We start from the raw sequence: 18,761 nt of genomic DNA, 5'->3' as shown, positions 1-18,761 counted from the left end.
TGTGGTCAATGGATCTCGAACTCCTAGGATTTCAGAACTGAGAGCTGAATAAACCTTTATTTATAGACAGTCTGTGATGTTCAGTCATAGGCAAGTGGACAAAGACAGGTAGTGATCACCATTCCTTGGAGGATGTTTGTAAACTGGTTAGCATCTGAAGTTGAGCCACTGACCGAGATCCGTCTGTCTTCACTGGTGTGCCATTACAGGTGGACATTACTGGTGGGTGCCTGAATAGAAGGCAGGGGAAGGAAAACTGTCTTTTTTCAGCTGGGCTCCCATATTTTCGTGCTCTTGGATACCAGAATTCCTAGACTGAGACATAGCACCACCTACCGTATCTTCCTGCCTCTCTGCAGGTGACACCATTGGTACCCTGGTCTTGAGCATTTGGCCTTTATCTGAATTGCACTATACCATAGGTTCTTTGGGTCTCTAGTGTGCAAACAGCACATGGCACTTCCATTTTCCACACCCTCACGAGTCAATGCCTAGGTCTCTTCTTTTATAGCAGTTTCTCCAGAGAAATCATATTAGAGTCTATATTTTGCAGTAAGTAAATAACCTTTCATTTCTCTCTCCACCTAGGTAAATCTATCTCATCAGTTATGTTTCTTTAGAGAACCCTGCTACATTAAGGTAGTTTAGTAAGTTTCAGGGGTTTGAAGATCTCTGTGGAAAAGAAAGGATCAGAATGTATATTGTGAGTCATAAACAGAATACTCCATTTACTATGTACTCTGAAATCTGTTTATCTTTTGTGTTTTGCCTGCGTGTGTGTAAGAAGTGTACCACACGTGCCTTCCCTCCAGAGACCAGAGGAGCGCGTGGGATCCTCTGGACCTGGAGTGAGCACCGTGGAGATGCTACCAGCTAAGCCTGTGTCCTCTGACGGAAGCAAGAGCTCTCAATAAACCATCCCTCTAGACTGAGCTAAAGGTTTTTAAAGGTAGGATCTGTTTATCAACTTAGGTTCCTTCTTCTGATGGGGAGAAGGGGGGTAGAAAACCAGTACATGCATTGCTGGGACTTGAACCCAGGGCTTTGTTCATGCTAGGCAAACGCTCCACTACTGGACTAGGTTCATACCATTTCTAAGCAAGCAAACGTGCCTATGTTAACCACACACTCAGTTCATCCATCATTCCTTCTATGCAGCCCACGCTGACTTGAGTTTCTCACCAAGTTATTCTTGAAGGTCACATGCTCAGATGGGTCAAGGTGTAGCCTGGTGGTAGCTGGTCCTCAGCGGCACTGCTCACAAGCCCCCGGCTGAGACTAATGCTACTGCTGAGCCTACAGTAAGGAGACTGCAGGATGATTTGATCCAAGACTCAGATCGCTAGCTTCCAGTTTGGAATTGATATAAATATTTGTCATCCTTATCATATATTCTTCCACTGGGATTGTTGGGTGAAAAAAATAAAGTAGCATTAAAAACAACTTGAAGTTTTCATGTTCATCCAGAACTCCAAAGATACGAGATTACTCAAAGATTGCCACTGAAATCAATCAGAACTTCAGCTTAAAAAGGACATTCCATCAGTACCAAAGATCTTGTATTTTATTGAATGGTCTTATCCCTTAAATAATGGGGCATTTTTATATTTCAAACTGTACTCAACCAAAATCTCAAAATAATATTAAAATCACACTAAGGATTTTTTAATTAAGTATCTACTTAATTTTATTGTTGGTAAAAATATTGCAAGACACTCGTAGCTAATGTTGCTGCTTTAAAATAAGCAAACTAAACATCACAAGAAGAGACGGTGGATACATACTATATATTTGCAGATAAACAGCTAAAATGAGAATTTAATGGTAATCGACCATGTTTTATAAGAAACAATTGCACTTGAAACAGTTTCAAAGTAAACAAAAAACTCTACTTCCATATATAAGTCTATGAACAGAGGTTAATCATCTATAACCTTGCCAGAAGTTTATTTAAATAAAAAAAAAGCTTGTATATTCGTATATTTAGTACAGCAGTCATTCATTTTTTTAAAAAAGGAAAAGAATTTTTTGTTTTCACAGAATTTCCCCGTAGTTTGTTGCTCAAAGAGCGCAACACAGAAATAGGCAGAATAACACTTGATTGGTATTTAGTGCAGGCTTGGAGTGATTTCAGTGAAATGTTAAACATGTACTCTTTAGCAAGTATGACAACTGCCTTTTTCCTCAGTAGATTCTTCTTTCCAAGATACTAGTGGGGCATCTTTAACTAAGCTGTTTCTTGTGCTGTGTATGGCTCGTGGTATTGAGTCACAATGAATGCATCTACTATTCTTTCTTTCTTTAAGACAGGGTCTCCATTATGTAGCCTTGGCTGGCCTGGAGCTCGTTATGTAGACCAGACTGGCCTTGAACACTTTAAGAGTCACTTGCTTCTGCCTACCAAATGCATGTACCACCACGCCAGCCCTATTATTTCTAATCATCTCATTTCTGTACCTGTTTCCTGCCATGACTGTGGTACTGGCCAAAGCTGGCAGGAAGCAAGGGAGAAGTTGATTTGGAAGAATCACTGTAGCACTATCATTCTAGGGCTTTGGGTAGAAAGATTCCCACGCAGAAGTGTTATATCAGTGAGGAAACCATTAAGCTAACAATTGTCTACACATAAAAGTTAGGAATGAACACCAGTGTGGGAAACGTGCAGTGAGATATTAGTTGCTTACAATAACAGTAAAAAAAAAAAGTTACATTGATTCTTAACAGTCTGAAGGTCCAGTATATATAATACTAAATCCAACTTGCAATAGTACAGCTATCCACTTGACCACACATGCCAGCTGCTTCATGAAGCTGAGCTATTGTTTCTAGAGAGAACATGGTTTCTATATGGCAAACAGCATCCCTGTCATCCTGTACGGTAGACAGAATAACAGCACATTGCATATTGAGTCAGCACAGAGGAGAAGTTGTAATGGATGCTATAAGACATGTTAGTGCGGGAGGAAGAAGGGTGTAGTCCCCCCTGCCCTGGGCAAAGAATCCGCACCTACATTTTAGGGTAAGAATCTATGAAAAGGAAAAGAAGCCAACAGCATGAAATGCAGAGCTAGTGCCAGCAGTGCGAGGGCATTGCTGGGATGTCTAGTGTTGTGTAAAGCAAATCTAGAGAAATGAATCCCTGTGGCTTTGAAACTGGGACGTCCCTTCTTTGTATGCACATGTATGTGTGTGATAACAAGGCCACGGAAAACTCTGAGATGCTTTTTTTTTTTTTTAAAGGTATCAAGGTGAATGCTCTAAATTGTAAATGCTTTGGAACATTCGACTCTGAATTATTCAAGTACATTAAAGGAAAAAAGAAAAAAGAAATTCTCTGCTGGAAGTCCTTAGTATAAATAGGTTACACATCTTGGCTTGTTCATTTTCCCTAACGGCCAAGGGAAAACTTGAGGGGCATGGAAGGCCGGCAACCGAAACTATCGTACATACATGGCTGGTGTGGGTGAGGTGACGACTTTATTTTCTTGTCTCACTTTTGCATCTTCAGGTGGGGCAAGCCTTCTCTTCGTAGTCTGAAAAGCTCAATGATGAAAACCAAGTCTACCCCAAGGTCCTTAACCTTTGGGTTATAAAAGAACACATCGGAAGAGTTTTCCCAAAAATGTATATTCTAAGCCAGCCCTCTGCTCCCAGAGCCTGGGCTGCAGCCTGGGCTGCAGATGAGCCCATGCACTACGGAGAGATTCTCAGAGACAAGTCTGACACAATTCCTGCTCTCACCGGGTTAAATACAAACGTTCCTTAGGAGCCAGCGAGGCCAAATGGTCCATGTGTCTTTAAAAAGGTACTGGTAAGACGGGGCACACCATGGATTGAGCGTAGTGAGAGTGCGAGTGGGTTTGCTACGTTATGGTTTTTAAGGTGGGGGGAATTCATGAAAACCAGACATAGGCACAGAGTTGGGAGCCAGCTTTTTCCTTATTTCTCCAGTTCCTGCGTTCAGGAGAGTGACACCATGTTTAATGTACATGTGAACCTGTCACTGTTACATATGCAAACATAGTAGGGTCAATGTTTTGGATAGAAGAGAATCAAAAATAAAACAACTTACAAAGCTTGGCAAAAGGACATGTTCTGAAATGGTGCATGGGTATGCATATGTGAAGGCCATGGGTGGGCATGGCGCTCCCCTGAGGAGCTCGCACTTGCAGATTTTGCTTCACGTGGTCCCTCAAACAAAACTGTCTCTTGAGAACTAGAGGGAGCTCAAGGCACCAGGACCCAGGGTTGTGCAAATACACTCTTTACAACGAACCCCACCACTTCCGTTGCTAAACATTATTTTGGAGCCTAGTAAAAGCATGCTTCTTTTCCCTAGCCTGGTTCCGTTAACCTTGTATAAAAAAATAAATAAATAAAAAGGGCAAGAGAAGAGCCGACAACTGGCCGAGACGTGGATAAAATCGCTGTTTACTTAATAATCTGCGGACAGTCGCTCCAGGCCTTTGCTTTTCTTTTGGCCAAAGCCAGCCAGGCAGGTTCTGTGGACACGGGAGCAGCGTCTGGGGTGGAGAACCGCTTGGTGACCTCTTTTACCAGTGGTGCTGAGGGCGCAGAGTCTGAGATCTCCACTGCAGTGTTTCAAAGGAAAAGAGAAGGAAGAGCCACGTAAAAACAGAAAGTCTAGTTAACAGAGTTATATATACTTACTGTATGTGAGATGCTGTACACACACACACACACACCAGAATAGCTGTTATTCACAAAGTGATGTAAGAACATTTGAAAATCTGCTCTTAAACATTTTAAGAATTCAGTAGATTGGTAGCTATGGTCACCGTGTTACACAACAGATTCCTTGCACTTCTCTGAAATGTACCCGTTAGTAAACACCTCCCCAGTTCGGTCCCCAGAACGAGATTCTGACTTTAGAAGGCATGAATTTCAAGCCATGCATGATAGAAGCCAAGATGCCTCAGAACTGCTATGTCCCTGAACTCCTGAAATTCCTACCTCCACCTGAGCCCTAAGATGAACCCATGGACCGGACAGTGGTGGCGCAGGCCTTTAATCCCAGCATTTGGGAGGCAGAGGCAGGCAGATCTCTTGAGTTCAAAACCAGCCTGGTCTACAGAGTGAGTTCCAGGACAGCCAGGGCTACAGAGAGAAACCCTGTCTCAAAAAACAACAAAACAAAACAAAAGATGAACCTTTGGAAACTGCCAGCTGTCATGACTTCTAGTGTTGTCTAGTAATTCCGATGTCCCCTGTCACCTGTTTGTGAGACATCTCACACTGTAGCCCAGGCTGGCTGCAAACTCATGGTAATCCTCCTGACCCCGCCTCCCAGGGGTTAAGAATTGCAGGCTATCACGCCTGACTATCCTGCTTTCTCTACTAGAGATCTTGGGTTTCTACGAGGAGGTTCTCTGTAAGGATTTCGGAGCACTCACAACTTTAGTGCCCAGGGACGCGTCCTGCATTCTTCTAGGACTCAGGGGATACGAATTGAATGTGAAGACAAACACTTTGAAGCAAAGGCTTGCTTTATTAAGCTGGAGCTGCTGTAAGCGGGAACAGAAAAGAAAGAAACTCTCAGTCTCACGCTAATACTTAGAACCCGCAGCGTAAGAGCAAATGCAAGAATGCTTGCGGGCCGAGATCAGTGTTTTGAGGTAGTTCTGGTATATAAGCACTCCTGCTCCACCACTAAGTACTAAAACCCTTTTATAATACCTCCACGTTTCCAGACCTCGGGTAGCAGGTAGCCGAGGCAAAGGCTTAGACACCGCTAAGGTTTGCGCAAATCTCTCCAGTGATCTCATGTCTGACGTTTAATTCTCTAGAGTTGGGGGTTGACTTGCTGCTATGTATTCAAAGGCTAAATTATGAACCCCAAACAAGCTCATTCTCATGCACTCGGATCTTAGGTATGTAAACCTTGCTCCACAACTTAAAGCTGATTGGCTAATAAAAAGCTAGAGCCTGTGATTGGGCAGTAGAGAGAGGAAGGCAGGACTTGAGAACTGAGTGAGGGGTCCCAAGAGAGACCACTAAGAGGAAAAAGAAGGTGGAGAGAGTAGGCAACGAGGCCGTTTGGATCCTGACCGTCAGGCCAGACGCGCACCTGAGGGCAGGCTGGTGAAGCAGAAGCAATCCCGTTGAGACAGCATATGGAGTTCAAAGGGCTACGGTTTGGATAGAGGGGAGAAGAGCATAGAGCCTGCCCAGTCGAGGCTTACAGCTTGGAAATAAAATACTAGGTTTCTGTGACTCTTATATGGGCAAGTTAGAATAAATAATTCATTTACGCTCTAGTGCGGTGGTACAGAATTCTTCTGTGTTGGGAGGCAGAAGCCTCGTCGTGTGTGCTTGGGTGTCAGAGGCCCTCAAAAGTGGATTCATGATTTTCTCACTCTACCTGCTTTCTCTCTCTCCTCATGTGTATGCTTGCCCATCCACTTCCTAACCTAGGATGAAACAGCCCAGGGCCCTCCCAGCTTGATAAATGACCTGTCTTTGGGTATTCTGTTAGCCTTCATAGAATGGACCAAGACAGACACACTATGCTCTCTGGGGACCACCACAGACGTATAGGGAAGCAGATGCCCTGTTAGTGCCTGGGAATATATGTATTCAGAACGATACATTTTCCAAGTGATTGGAGCCAGGCAATAGTTGGGCAACCATTGGGACATTTTATTTTATTTTACATCTTTCATGTGTTATAAACAAAGAAAGGTGTCTGTTGTTAATTAGCACCAAGGACACAGTGCAGAGATAACTTTCTCTGTGAAGCCAGTTGACAGCCTTCTCTAGAGTCACATCAGTGGAAATGCCCGAGCATCTGAGCCGTGTCACCTAGGCAGAGAAGTCACCAGGAAATTGGAGGGGGTGGGGGTGGGGGTGGGGGAAGCTTCTGCCTCCAGTTCACTTTCACACAGAGGATCAGGTGGCAGCTTTCACACACTTACCTCAACTGCGTCATTTCCGATGATATGACACTGGCGTCTACTTCCAAACCCAGGCTCCTTCTGCCTCAGTTTTACCTAAACTTTCCACCTTGCCTTGCCCAATCCTGTCAGACTCAGCTCTTCCTTTGTTTAAATGTTCTGGCCTATGCTTTTCTTTGCTGTAGCATACACACACACACACACACACACACACACACACACACGAGATAGATAGATAGATAGATAGATAGATAGATAGATAGATAGATAGATAGATAGATAGATAATAGATAGATGATAGATACACCAGATGATGGGCAATGAGGTGCTAGTGATGACTCTTATTGTCCTGTTAAATGTTCAGAAACCCAGCAAGCCACTTGCTGTCTGTCACACTGGTAGCTAGCCATGGATGACGTATTTACACCATGGACGATAATAGAGGCTACGGAGCAGAGGTGTTTGTACCCCCGTAAAGAGCTGACTGTTCTTGCTGGGCATGGTGTTGCATGCCTTTAATCCCAGCACTTGGGAGGCAGAGGCAGGCGAATTTCTGAGTTCAAGGCCAGCCTGGTCTATACAGAGAAACCCTGTCTCAAAAAAAAAAAAAAAAAAAAAGAGAGAGAGAGAGAGAGCGCTGACTGTTAAGGAGTCTTACTGTCTCTCCACGAGACCTGGGGAAGTCCTGGCACTTGCATCAGTGTCAGAGTTTGTGCCCTGGTCTAGAGAGAGCCTGTGCTCTGTGACGTCTGAGGTGCTGTGGCAGTCACTACACAGTGGAAAACTGTAGGTACAGGCAAGTGGGGAAGGGCCCATGCTCTACCTGTCACAGACGTGGGGAGAGTGTTGGACTTCTTCAGCTGCTCTCTGCGCTGCAGCCTGGACACGGCCGTTTCTGGCTTTTTCTCTTCAGATGGAGCAGCAGGCTTGTGCACGGGACCAGTTTTGCTTGCCCGGCTGCTTCCAGGCTGTAGGCTGACACTGACCTGCGTTGGGAATGACAGGCAAAGCACGTTCTCAGTGACATGACCCCTGACCCCTAACCTCTGCACCCCAGAGGGGCCCTGGGCTTCACGTGTGAGCGGTGCGTTCAAGACAGGCCTCCCCTGAGAGCTCAGTGTTGTGTACCAAGGATGGAAAGTTACTTTCCAAGCGGATTATAAAGTTAGGTCATAAAACATGGCTCTTGATTGCCTGTGCACACTGCGCAAAGTCACTGCCATATCTCCCATATATAACCATTTCCCTTCTCCAAGATAGATATAGAAGATCCTCATGGGAATGTCTGAAACCAAGGATAGAACTAAACCCTGATTGCTCTGTCTTGTTCTTACCTTAGATTTGTACCACTTCAGCTTATGACGGTTTTCTAACTAAGCTTTCACCAGGAAGTACTTTATGGCTTCCTGGCATGAGTTAATCTCCAGTATCATTACAGTCACACCTTGGGGCCATTCTTAAGGAAAATAGGATGGATGCAAACACTGGGACTCTTTGACAGTGAATGTGATGACCAAAGCAGATATCAGGTGACCAGCCAGTAGTTGGCACCTACGGTTAAGACACACTGGGCAAAGAGTCTTCATGTCCCATGGAGTAGGACAGGAGGTTCCATCACACCAAAACAGCAGTTTATCTCTGTCAGGTGTTATTTGTGGAATTTCCCACCTAATATTTCTGGATCATGACTGACCTTCAGTCATTCAGACCACTAACGAGTGCAGCCTCACACAGGGAGCAAGGGCACTACTTGAAACCACTGTGTGTGAGCTGCTGCTGCTGCAAATACATCTTAGATTCTGCCAAACCAGGTTTCCCCTGCGAGCGTAATAAAAACCAAATTAAGTTTTACACTGGAAACATGCCTCCCTGATGTAAAGTTTGTCAGTGTATTTCCTTCCCTGCCCTTGGGAAACAGCACCTCCAGATAGAACCTTAAAAACCAAGCCAGCGACTTAGACGAGAGAGCAGCTTGGGGCAGCAGCACTAGCGGCACAGTGAGCTACGCACGGTCTCTTTGGAGAGCTTTTCTGCTTGCTTGGCCTCCCGGGCTTGCTTCCTCTCCTCCCGAGTCGCTTGCTGCTCCCGGAATCCCTTCTGTTTCTGGAGTGCCAATGTTATCCACAGCGGCTGAGCGGTTTCAACTTTCTCTGTCACCTTGGAGCCGTCCAGAGAGTGCCTGCTCTGAAGCACGGGCTTCTCTGTGAAGGAAGAAGGTGGCGTTTGCTGTGAGGAACCGACGACTAGCTCATCATCTCCTAAAGTCCGGGGTGTAGGTACTAACAGGCTGATGCCCGAGGGACCCCACGGAGGGAAAAGGTGACATCCTTGACTAACAGGAAAACGGGGCATTTTCCTTCCCTAAATGTAGAACTATTTTACAAATATATATATAAAATCTCCAGTGTGATTAAAAGCTCATGTTTACAGGGGACCCAGATGATATGTGGTTCACTGCCTTGGTGAGGTTTGTGTTTAGCAATGGCACTGCAAAGGAGGAGGAAGGGGAGGAAAGGGGACCCCAGATTGTGAGAGAAGCTCTCTTAGAAGCAGGATGCAGGGATTGGATCCAGCTATGAACAGCAGAGTCCACTCCAAGGGGATCCCAGTATCCGATATGTATCCTTATCAGATCTGCAGACTCGATCACAGAGAAGGTGCTGTTGTTATCTATGAATCAGGTAGACAGAGCCCTGCCATTTCTATGCAAGGCATCAAAAATGGCAAAGCCACCCATGCCAAAGACCTGACCCACATTCCCACGCAGTGATGGGGTAATTCAGATGCCACGGTGTTTTTCTCGACATCTATCTCCAAAAAACAAAGTGAAAATGAAGACAAAATTGTTTTTAAAGGGAAAACAAGGAAGTTTGTAATTCCTGAGAACTGTACTTTGAGTAGAGTAATCTGGGGTTAGGAGGGTCATATTTCTCTAAGAAGGATGTACTACCTATTGCTCTAATGAGGTACCTTGGACTGGATTTTAAAGAGTAAATGTAAAGGCTTATTAGGTCTGGCCCACAGGACCAAAAAGCAGGATATTAAAATTGGATTTCCACTTGAGCCTCAGCCAAGAATTCTCCCAAAGGCTTGTGAAACAATAATCACCTAGTCACACATTCCAAAGTTGAGGACCACCTACTAGGACTGGACTGTGAAACAGCCAGTCAGCCACCACTGAGACATGGGAAAACCGAGGTGGCCGCTGAAGGCTAGCCGTCGTCTGGATATCCCACTGTCTCTAGAAGACAGACTCCTTTGTGAGTTAGAGGTCTAAAAAATGAGCAGAATGCCTTGGAGAATGCGTAAGACCTTCATCGGGGTGAAAGTGTGAGCTCTTCAATTTGTCAACTTTTAAAGATTTACTTTGAATTGTGCATGTGTGATTGTGTGTGTGTTTATGTGTGTGTGTACATACACAAGTACAGGTGCCCACCCAGGACAGAGGCATTGGGTCCTCTGGAGCTGGAATTATAAATAGTTGTGAACTGCCCAACAAGGGTGCTTGCAGCTGAACTCTGGTCTGTGTCAGAACACTATAAGATCTTAACCCCCGAGCCATCTCTCCAGCCCCTTATTTATCTCATTTAAATCTATGAATAATGATGAATATCCAGGCTGATATGGACACCTTCACTCAGCCCACATTACCAAAGGTTGTGTGTATCTAAGATTAAGAAAAACCTTTTTGGCTGGGCAGTGGTGGCGCACACCTTTAATCCCAGCACTTGGGAGGCAGAGGCAGGTGGATTTCTGAGTTCGAGGCCAGCCTGGTCTACAGAGTGAGAAACCCTGTCTCGAAAAAACAAAAACAAAAACCAACCAACAAACAAACAAAAAAGAAAAAAACCAAAAAACAAACAAAAAAACTTTTTGTTTTTTTGTTTTCATTTTTCAGGTTGTTTTGTTTTGTTTTGTTTTTCAGGTTGTTTTGTTTTGTTTTGTTTGAGATAGAGCTTCGCTATATTGCTCTGCCTATTCTGAAACTAACTACATAGACAAGGCTGGCCTTGAACTTGCACAGAGCTGCCTGCCTCGGTCTCCCAAGTGCTGGGATTAAAGGGGTATGCCCACCACTATGCCTAGCTTGAGTTAAGAGTCTTGAGGAAGGCTATGCACAGGAGGGTCTGTGCAGGGCTGGAAGGGACTGTGGTTTTATTCTCACTGTTAGCATATTAAAGATTCTATAACGAGGTAAATATTTGGAAGAGCCTACTTCCTTTTAACTACATGACTCTTTAGATGATCAGTAAATGGTGTAAAAAGTTACTTTACTATTAGTTAATGAAGCATCAAAAACTAGCAGGGGCAACAAGTTCTTTAGAAAGAAATCAGATCGATAAGAAATTAACCAAAAAATAAAAAGGGACAACGTGATTTGCAGAGCAGATACATAGTGTCCCTCCTGGACCTCGCTTAAGGTGTAGATAATATCCTGGAGGTTTTAGCTAGTGACGATGGTTCTACATGTATGTAATCAATGAATAGTTACAGTCTATGCTTAGCGATTTTTAATCTGTCAGGGAATTCAAATATGTTTGGTCTGCCCTGGCCTAGAGCAGTTGACTAGCAAAACTCCACTGAAGAGAGGTGCCATTTATTTTTGTTTGTTTGTTTGTTTGTGCTGGGGCTCACTAGCTGGGTTCCTGTAACTGAACTCTGGTCCCTGTAAGAGCACTGTGAGTTCTTAACCACCCAGCCAGGGCTGGCTGGCCTGAAACGGCCAGGTAGCCCATGCTCACCTCTAACTCACAGAGACATGTCTCCTTCTACTTCCCAAGTACTGGGATCAAAGACATTTATGCTGAAGGAACTCAGCGTGAGTTTGGCCAGCATGGCTCTGGTGGGCCCTGCCTATTTTTCCCATTCCCACCTGCCTTGCTAAACACATTATATCCCAAAAGCTAGTTAACCATGGTCCATTCCCTTATGTGGCTCCTTCCTCCTCCTGAGGCTGACTACAAGGTCCAGCTAGCAAAGCATTGAAATCAAGCAATCAAAAGGCCCCTTTTGGCTTACCTAGTTTAACATGCCCAATTAAAGTTAAACACCTCATCCTAACACGGGGTTTCCCCCTTTACCTTTATAAATTGCCATTTATATAAATATCCTATGTTCCATACCCATCTCCTCTCTATGCAGAGATAGTCTTTTGTTCTTTGAGACAAACATCCCGCCCCTTCTCCCTTTTCCCTCCCCCTTCTCCCTTGCCCCCTCCCCCTTCTCTCTTGTCCTCTGTCTCCTGTCCTCTCTTATCCCCTGCTCTTGTCCCTCTGGGGCAAATAATTCTCCCCTATGCTAAGAACTTGCTCTTGGGGGTCCTGAGTCCCTATGCCCAGCCTATTTAATTTGGAGTCTGACAATCCAAAATCTGAACACCAGGAAGGATGACAGGGATGGTAATAGCTTTGGAGAGAAAATTAAGGCATGTCCAAGAGAAATGAGCTTTCTCTTCCTGGAGAAGAGAAGAGGCTGATAGGGACTTTGCAGGCATGAGAGCTAACATCCAAATGAGAAAATGAGTTCACCCTTCAAACAGCAGTCACTACAGGCAAGAATTTACAGGCTACTATCAACATCTCATGCCCACCCAGAAAAGCAAGTGGGGCAGATGGGTCATTTAGAGAGGACTGCTCTTTGGGGATGTACCACCACCATCTTTCAGTAGGTTCACCAAAATGGCAAAAAAGGGAAGAGAGGAGAAGCACCCTATATATGTTCTTCTGGTCACAACTATGAGATGGGTGATACAGTAGACATCAAGGGGATAGATACTGTTAAAAAGTCACACCTCATAAATGTTGCCATAGCGAAACTAGAAGAGTCTAACGCTGTTGCCCAGCATGCTGTTGGTACTGGTGTAAACTGGTGAAAATCAAGGACAAGATTTTTTTTGGTTTCTTTTTTCAAGACATGGTTTCTCTGTGCAGCCCTGGCTGTCCTAGAACTCAGTTTGTATACCAGGCTGGTCTTGAACTCAGAGATCCACCAATCTCTGCCTCCTGTGTGCCACCAGCTCCCGGCAAGGGCAAAATTCTTGTCAAGAGAATGAATCTGCATGTTGGGTATGTTAAGCATCCTAAGACTAGAGCTGGCTTCCTGAAATGGATGAAGGAAAACAAAGTGGAGAAGAAAGGTGCTAAAGAGAAAGGTACCTGGATCCAACTGGAGTGCCAGCCTGCCACAGCCTGAGAAGCACACTTTGTCAGAACTAAAGAATGACCTTGGGCTGCTGGAGCCCATCCTTATGAATGCGTGGCTGACTGGCTGACCAGGTAACAACAACAACAACAACAACCTGCTAAAAAGTAAAAATAAAACCGGGAAAGACTTGTTGAGACCCTGCTATGCCATACCTAAGTTACTCCCTATCATTACTGTGGCTGCTCTCAGTCTGTGGCTTGCCCTAGGTGACTCCATTTTGAGTGCAAATACAGAGGTAAGATGGTCCTGCATCCTACGCACACATTTAGACATCCCTGGTCCAGCACTACCCAAGAGGCAGACGGATACACTTTTCCCTAAAAGCAAAACGAACTGCCTGGAAATCGATCACCAGTAGATTAGGAACATATGGGCATTGTTAAAAATCATCTTAGAAAAGACTAAGCCTGAGGATTTATAGAACGGATCACATGGAAGAAGGACCCAGCCTGCTCGCCTGTCCCCCATAAAGATGCTGAAGTCCTTCCATGGCTCTCTGATCCTTCACCTACAGCTGTTTCTGCAGCTGGACTCAACTCTAAGGTCTGAGGCTTCGTTAACTGAAACCCTGCTTCCTTGACAGTAGTCCTGTGTGTGTGTGTGTGTGTGTGTGTGTGTGTGTGTGTGTGTGTAGAGTTCATGAAGGCCAGAAGAGGGTGATGGATCTCCTGGAACTGGAGTTACAAAGAGGTGTGGGGTGCCATGCTGAGAATCCAACCATGGTCCTCTCTAAGAGCAACAAGTATTCTGAACCAGAGCCATCTCTTCAGCCCCTCCTACTGGCTTTCTTCTTGTTTTCTTATCTGGTTACTCTGTAACTCTGTGTTGGCTCTCTGCCTCCGGTAAGTCCTCTCAGGATTCCCAGAACACTGTTGAGAGTTAACGTTTTATAGGTACTCCATTGCACAGGTGCATGCACACATGTGCATGTATTTACTTTATGACGTGTAATCTTCGATAGGAGATTTAACATCAGTAATTAGGATTGGAATAAGAGATCTTGGTTTGCCAATGGCCAACCCAAGGAAAGTAGAGACAACTTGGCAATGGCTAGCAACAAAACTGATGTCTCTTGTGACTTTATTGTTATTTGATCAGTTCTGACACTGCAGAGATGTAACCAGATCCACCTATGGTTTCTGGCAATAGCACACTCGAGCACACACGTGGCACAGCAGGACTTGAGGGGCTTTCATGAAGGTAAGATAAGTAACCAAGCTAACACTTCTCAAGGAAGCAGAAACCACCCCACACCTAAACACTTCAAAGGAGAAATTCCCTGGCCACCATCCAAACTTTGTCTCTGGGAAGATTAGGTGAGCGTTCTTAAAAGGCATGAAAGCCAATTTAGCTGCTTCAAATGTTTAGTATGAAGAAAGAGGCAGCCAGTTCTGACGTTTCTGTACGGGAAGTCTGCAGTATGCGGAAAAGGATGTTAAGTTGCATTTAACCTAGCACAGCAGAGCTTGGAACTCTAACTTCCTGCCTCTACTACCCAGACTGAAGGGCAGACACTGGTCTAGGAAATTCTACTTTTGATCATCTCTACAGACTGGCTAACGATATCTGCGTTTAACTGGGACCACATTCCAATTCAAATAATGTATAAAATGTAAAGGGACTGATTTGGGGCAAACCTGTTCCTAACTGAGGTGTTCCCAGAACCAGTTTCCCGTGGGCTCCCTCTCAATTCCCTCCCCATCGAATGAAGCCACATCCAATCCCCAGCCACACACCTTTTCTACCTGTTTCAGGAATTAGCGAATTGTGCCACTGGCTTGCTGGCAGAGGTGGGGAAGCTGGCTTCTTTTCTGGCAAATCTTTCTCATTCCTTTTCGGCCCCTTCAGCGCCTCTGGCAGTGATGGTGAGGGTGGCTGGTTATCACTGCTCTCCTTGGCAGTCTCACTGGGCTCGGAGTCGAGCTTCCCAGCTCGCCTAGTGAGCAGCTCTACTAAGTGGGGTCTGCTCAGTTTGGAGAGTGGGGATGAAGGTGGGGTCTGGCTGGCAGGCTTGGGAGCCAGGGCCGGCTTCTGCATGGATGGCATTTTGCTTACTGCCTTGTCTTGCTCTGGAGCTGGGGTCTGGCCACTGCCTGGTGGTAGACCAGACTGGGCCACAGCAACATAGTGACCACTAGAATGGCTTTCAGCAGAGTCCTTCCGAGGGGATAGAGCTGGCTTTCTCTCCTGGGGAAGGGATGGGCCATGCTTGAGGAACGTGGCTTCAGGCTCTCTCTCTCCAGAGACACTCCCAGTTGCGAGGGTGGCCCCATCCACACTGTCTCCTGTGCTGCTGTGCCTCTTTTTCTTCTTCTGTTCGGCCTGTTGGTCACAGTGGAAGCGCAAGGAATAGTTGGTCCTTCTCAATTTTATTCCAAAGGGCGAGGCCTTTTCCTCGCCTCCTGGCATCGCAGGGTCTGGGTTTCCCACGTCACTTGTGGTCTCGCTGTCCAAAGTGGTCGTGGACTCGGTGCGGGACGCAGCTTTCTGCGGAGAAGGCAGGCCTGGAACGAGGAAAGATGGAAGGTCTTTGGCAAATTTGCATCCGTCTGTGGTGTCTGGTGGCTCCTGGCTTACCTCTTGCTGAGCCGCTGCATGAGGCTGGGGTGCTGTTTCTTCGCTGGGTGCTAGCCCCGGCTTTTTCCTTCCGCTCTCCCCGTCCAGGCTTTGCCTGAAGGTCTCTGCGCCGCTGTCTGAGAACTTCTGCCAGGCAGGCATGATGGAGAACTTGGCGTTGACTGGCGGCGTCCTGCGCACGTTCCCTCGGGAATCGCACCGCGCTCGAGGCGCTGGCTCGTCCCCGGCTCTGGCCGGCTCTCTGTCGCCACGCTGGTCGCCCTCCGAGTTCTTCAGGATTCTGGATCGAATGGACGCCCACTCGGCTAGCGCGGCCGCATTGCTTGGTGACTCTGGGGCAGGTCTGGACTTCCCACTGCCGGCCCTGGACTCCACAGTGGGGACGTCCATAGGGCGCTTTTCTTCTGACAGCCCCAGGAGGGACTTACATGCTGTGTCCTTGATCTGGCTCAAGTTGACCGCCGGGCCGCAGAGCTGCGCTCCGGTGACCAGAATGGCCGTGTGTGGGATGCTCAGCGCTGATGGCAGGGCGTGTGAGGTGGCACCGCGGGGCGCGGGCGGTTCCTGGGCCGCTGGGGCCAGGCTCGCCGCGTCCTTAGCCGGTGTTACCGGGCTCAGGTTGACTTTGGGGAAGAGAATCTGCCTACTCCCGGAGGATACCTGGAATGTGTAAGGCCGGGGCATGGTCTGCCGCTCGTCCACCTCCTGCCACCGGAGCTCCTCCACCTTCCGGTCTATGTCTGCCGCAGTAGCTTCATTCTCCTCCGGGGCCGGTGTTCCTTCCATCTGTCTCTCCTGCGGCTGAGGACTGTCTGTCTGAGCGGTTTCTTTCCCTTCCCCGTCCACACCACCGCAGTGCGCGCCCAAGTCTCCGCTCTGCTCGGCCGGCTCGCCCTCTCCTCTAGGCTCCTTCGCGATCTCTCTCTGCCCTGCGGATTCCAGGTCTTCTCGTTCCCGTTCCCCTGGCTTCTCAAGGTCCCGCTGCAGTGGGCTTCGCTGGTCAGCGTCGTCCGTTAGCCAAGGCTGGCTCTCTCCTTCTGGACTCTGCGGACCTTCCTCCACCAGCGGCTCTGGTGTCTCCTTTCCTTTCAGCTCTTCTATGCGCTTGGCCTCCTCCTCCTCCTCCTCCTGCAGCATCCCCTTGGCGTCCTCCTCCTGAGCGCGCTGCCTCTCCGCCTCGTGCTGCCTTAGTTCCTCCTCTTGGCTTTCAGCATCGCGCTGCCTCAGTTTCTCCTGTCTCTCAGCCTCCTCGCGTTGCCTCAGTTCCTCCTCCTGCCTCTCGGCCTCGAGCTGCCTCAGTTTCTCCGCCTGCCTCTCGGCCTCGCATTGTCTTGCTTCCTCCTCTTGCCTTTCGGCCTCGCGTTGCCTTGCTTCCTCCGCCTGCCTCTTGGCCTCGCATTGTCTCGCTTCCTCTTCTTGCCTTTCGGCCTCGCGCTGCCTCTGTTCCTCCTCTTGCCTCTCAGTCTCGCGCTGCCTCAGTTTCTCCGCCTGCCTCTCGGCCTCTTCCTGCTCACGCCTGCGCTCTTCTGCCTCCAGGAGGGCAGGATCGTCGGCTCCCCCCAGCTCTTGCTCTGCACAGCGCTGTTCCTCCGGACAAGACTGGTGCCCTTCCTCTGGAGGTGCCTTCCCTGCCCGTGGCTGCAGGTCCACCTCTTCGCCCTCCTCCCCCTTCTCCTTCACCTCTTCTTCCTCCTCCCCCTCCTCCTCCTCCTCCAGCAGCTCCTGTCTGAGGCTCTCCTCCCAAAGCCTCCTCTCCAGCGCCTGCCGCCTCTGCTCTTCCTGGCGCCTCTTCTCAGCGGCTTCGGCTTTTTGTCGTTTGCACTTGGCTTCAAGTTCCCGCCAATACTCTTCGTGCAGTCTTTTCTCTTCGTGGGATTCCAAAGGTTCTGGTTCCTCTCCGTGCCAAATGTGCTTGTCTTCTCCTAGCTGCCCGTTCTGGTCCAGGGAGGACTGACTCTCAAAGCTGCCCCGTTCATTCTGTCGGTCCTGGCATGGGGAAGGGAAGCGCGATTAGCATTTTCCCACACCTCCCTAACCAACATGCCAGCCATTAACCTCCAGAGGGCAGGTGGTCCTGACTAGACACAGCAGCCCTTGCAGCGGCCCGTTGATGGTTAGCTCTCGTTGCCAACCTTACTGCACTTAGAATCATCATGGAAATGCACCTTTGGGTGGTTCCACAACAGTGTAAGTGAGGTAGGGAAGGCCCAGATTAAATGTGGGTGGTTGGGGTGTTGGAAGGAGAAAGAGGGAGAAAGCAAGCTGAGCGCTATGCCTTCTCTGTTTCCCCAACTGTGCACACAATGTGACTGCTGCCTTGCTGCTATGACTTCTGGGTCACTGTATGCCTAAACCATTAGGCAAAGTAAACCCTCCCGAGTTCCTTTTGTCAGATATTTGTAACAGCAATGACAGTGATAACAAATGTATCCCTCTTTATCAAAGGTTTTACTCCCACCGTTTCTGAATGCTCAGGGCAGCTGAATCTCCAGAAACAATGGTTCAGATGACTTAGTACCGTAGGTCTTACATTGTTCTAATTTGTTATTGCTGTAAATCTTTTTAGCATAACTAATTTAGGAATTAAACTTTATCGTATGTATGTACGGTAGGATAAAACAGTATATAGAGAGTCAAAATGTTTTCCTTCCCTGGTGAATGTAGGCACTGGTTATACAAAGCAAGAGGAGCAGCGGGAACAGAGAAAAGAATATATTTTGTTTTGCCCTCTAGACCCTCCATCTGCCATTTCCAAATTTATTTCTCTTAGTTTGGATTAATACCAGGGAAAACAATAGCCTGGCATTAGGAAGATGAGCAAAAAAAGGGGAGGGGGATTTGGATTTTACTGTTGTCTCCTGAAACTTAGAAGGCCAAACCCTAAAAAACCTTGGCTAAACAGAGCTGGCCTGCCACAACCCCTGCCCGCCCACCCCCGCCCCCTGCATCTGGCCCCTCCCTATAGGCAACACCCTGACCTCCTCCTCCTTTGGCTGCAGAGGTTAAGCGACCCCGCCTGGTCCCTGGAAACTTCGAACACTCAAGTCCCTGATGGGGAAAGAACGA

General features: G+C 47.4%; 1 protein-coding gene across 10 annotated transcripts in view; it reads right to left on the bottom strand.

Moving 5' to 3' along the window:
• Positions 1–1,583: 1,583 nt before the first annotated feature.
• The window catches only part of Cracd (capping protein inhibiting regulator of actin dynamics), a 221,457-nt gene continuing 204,279 nt past the window's right edge, over positions 1,584–18,761 (bottom strand). For 5 of the 10 annotated variants that reach the window (XM_029477876.2, XM_085836767.1, XM_085836768.1 and 2 more), the window contains 4 exons: positions 14,855–17,681; positions 8,925–9,115; positions 7,738–7,900; positions 1,587–4,592 (listed from right to left, as the gene is read on the bottom strand). In XM_029477876.2, the coding sequence (XP_029333736.1) occupies positions 4,432–4,592; positions 7,738–7,900; positions 8,925–9,115; positions 14,855–17,681 (3,342 nt within the window). In that variant the 3' untranslated portion in view covers positions 1,587–4,431. Of the gene's footprint in view, positions 4,593–6,646; positions 6,823–7,737; positions 7,901–8,924; positions 9,116–14,854; positions 17,682–18,761 lie in introns of those variants that run through there. The other 5 variants (XM_021162944.2, XM_021162945.2, XM_085836770.1 and 2 more) reach the window with 4 other exon arrangements.

Source organism: Mus caroli, unplaced genomic scaffold (genome assembly GCF_978045245.1).
Source record: "Mus caroli unplaced genomic scaffold, Mus_caroli_1 scaffold_4, whole genome shotgun sequence".
Lineage (NCBI taxonomy): Eukaryota > Metazoa > Chordata > Mammalia > Rodentia > Muridae > Mus > Mus caroli.
Note: the sequence above shows the minus strand (reverse complement) of the source record. Positions and strands in the feature narration are given on the sequence as shown.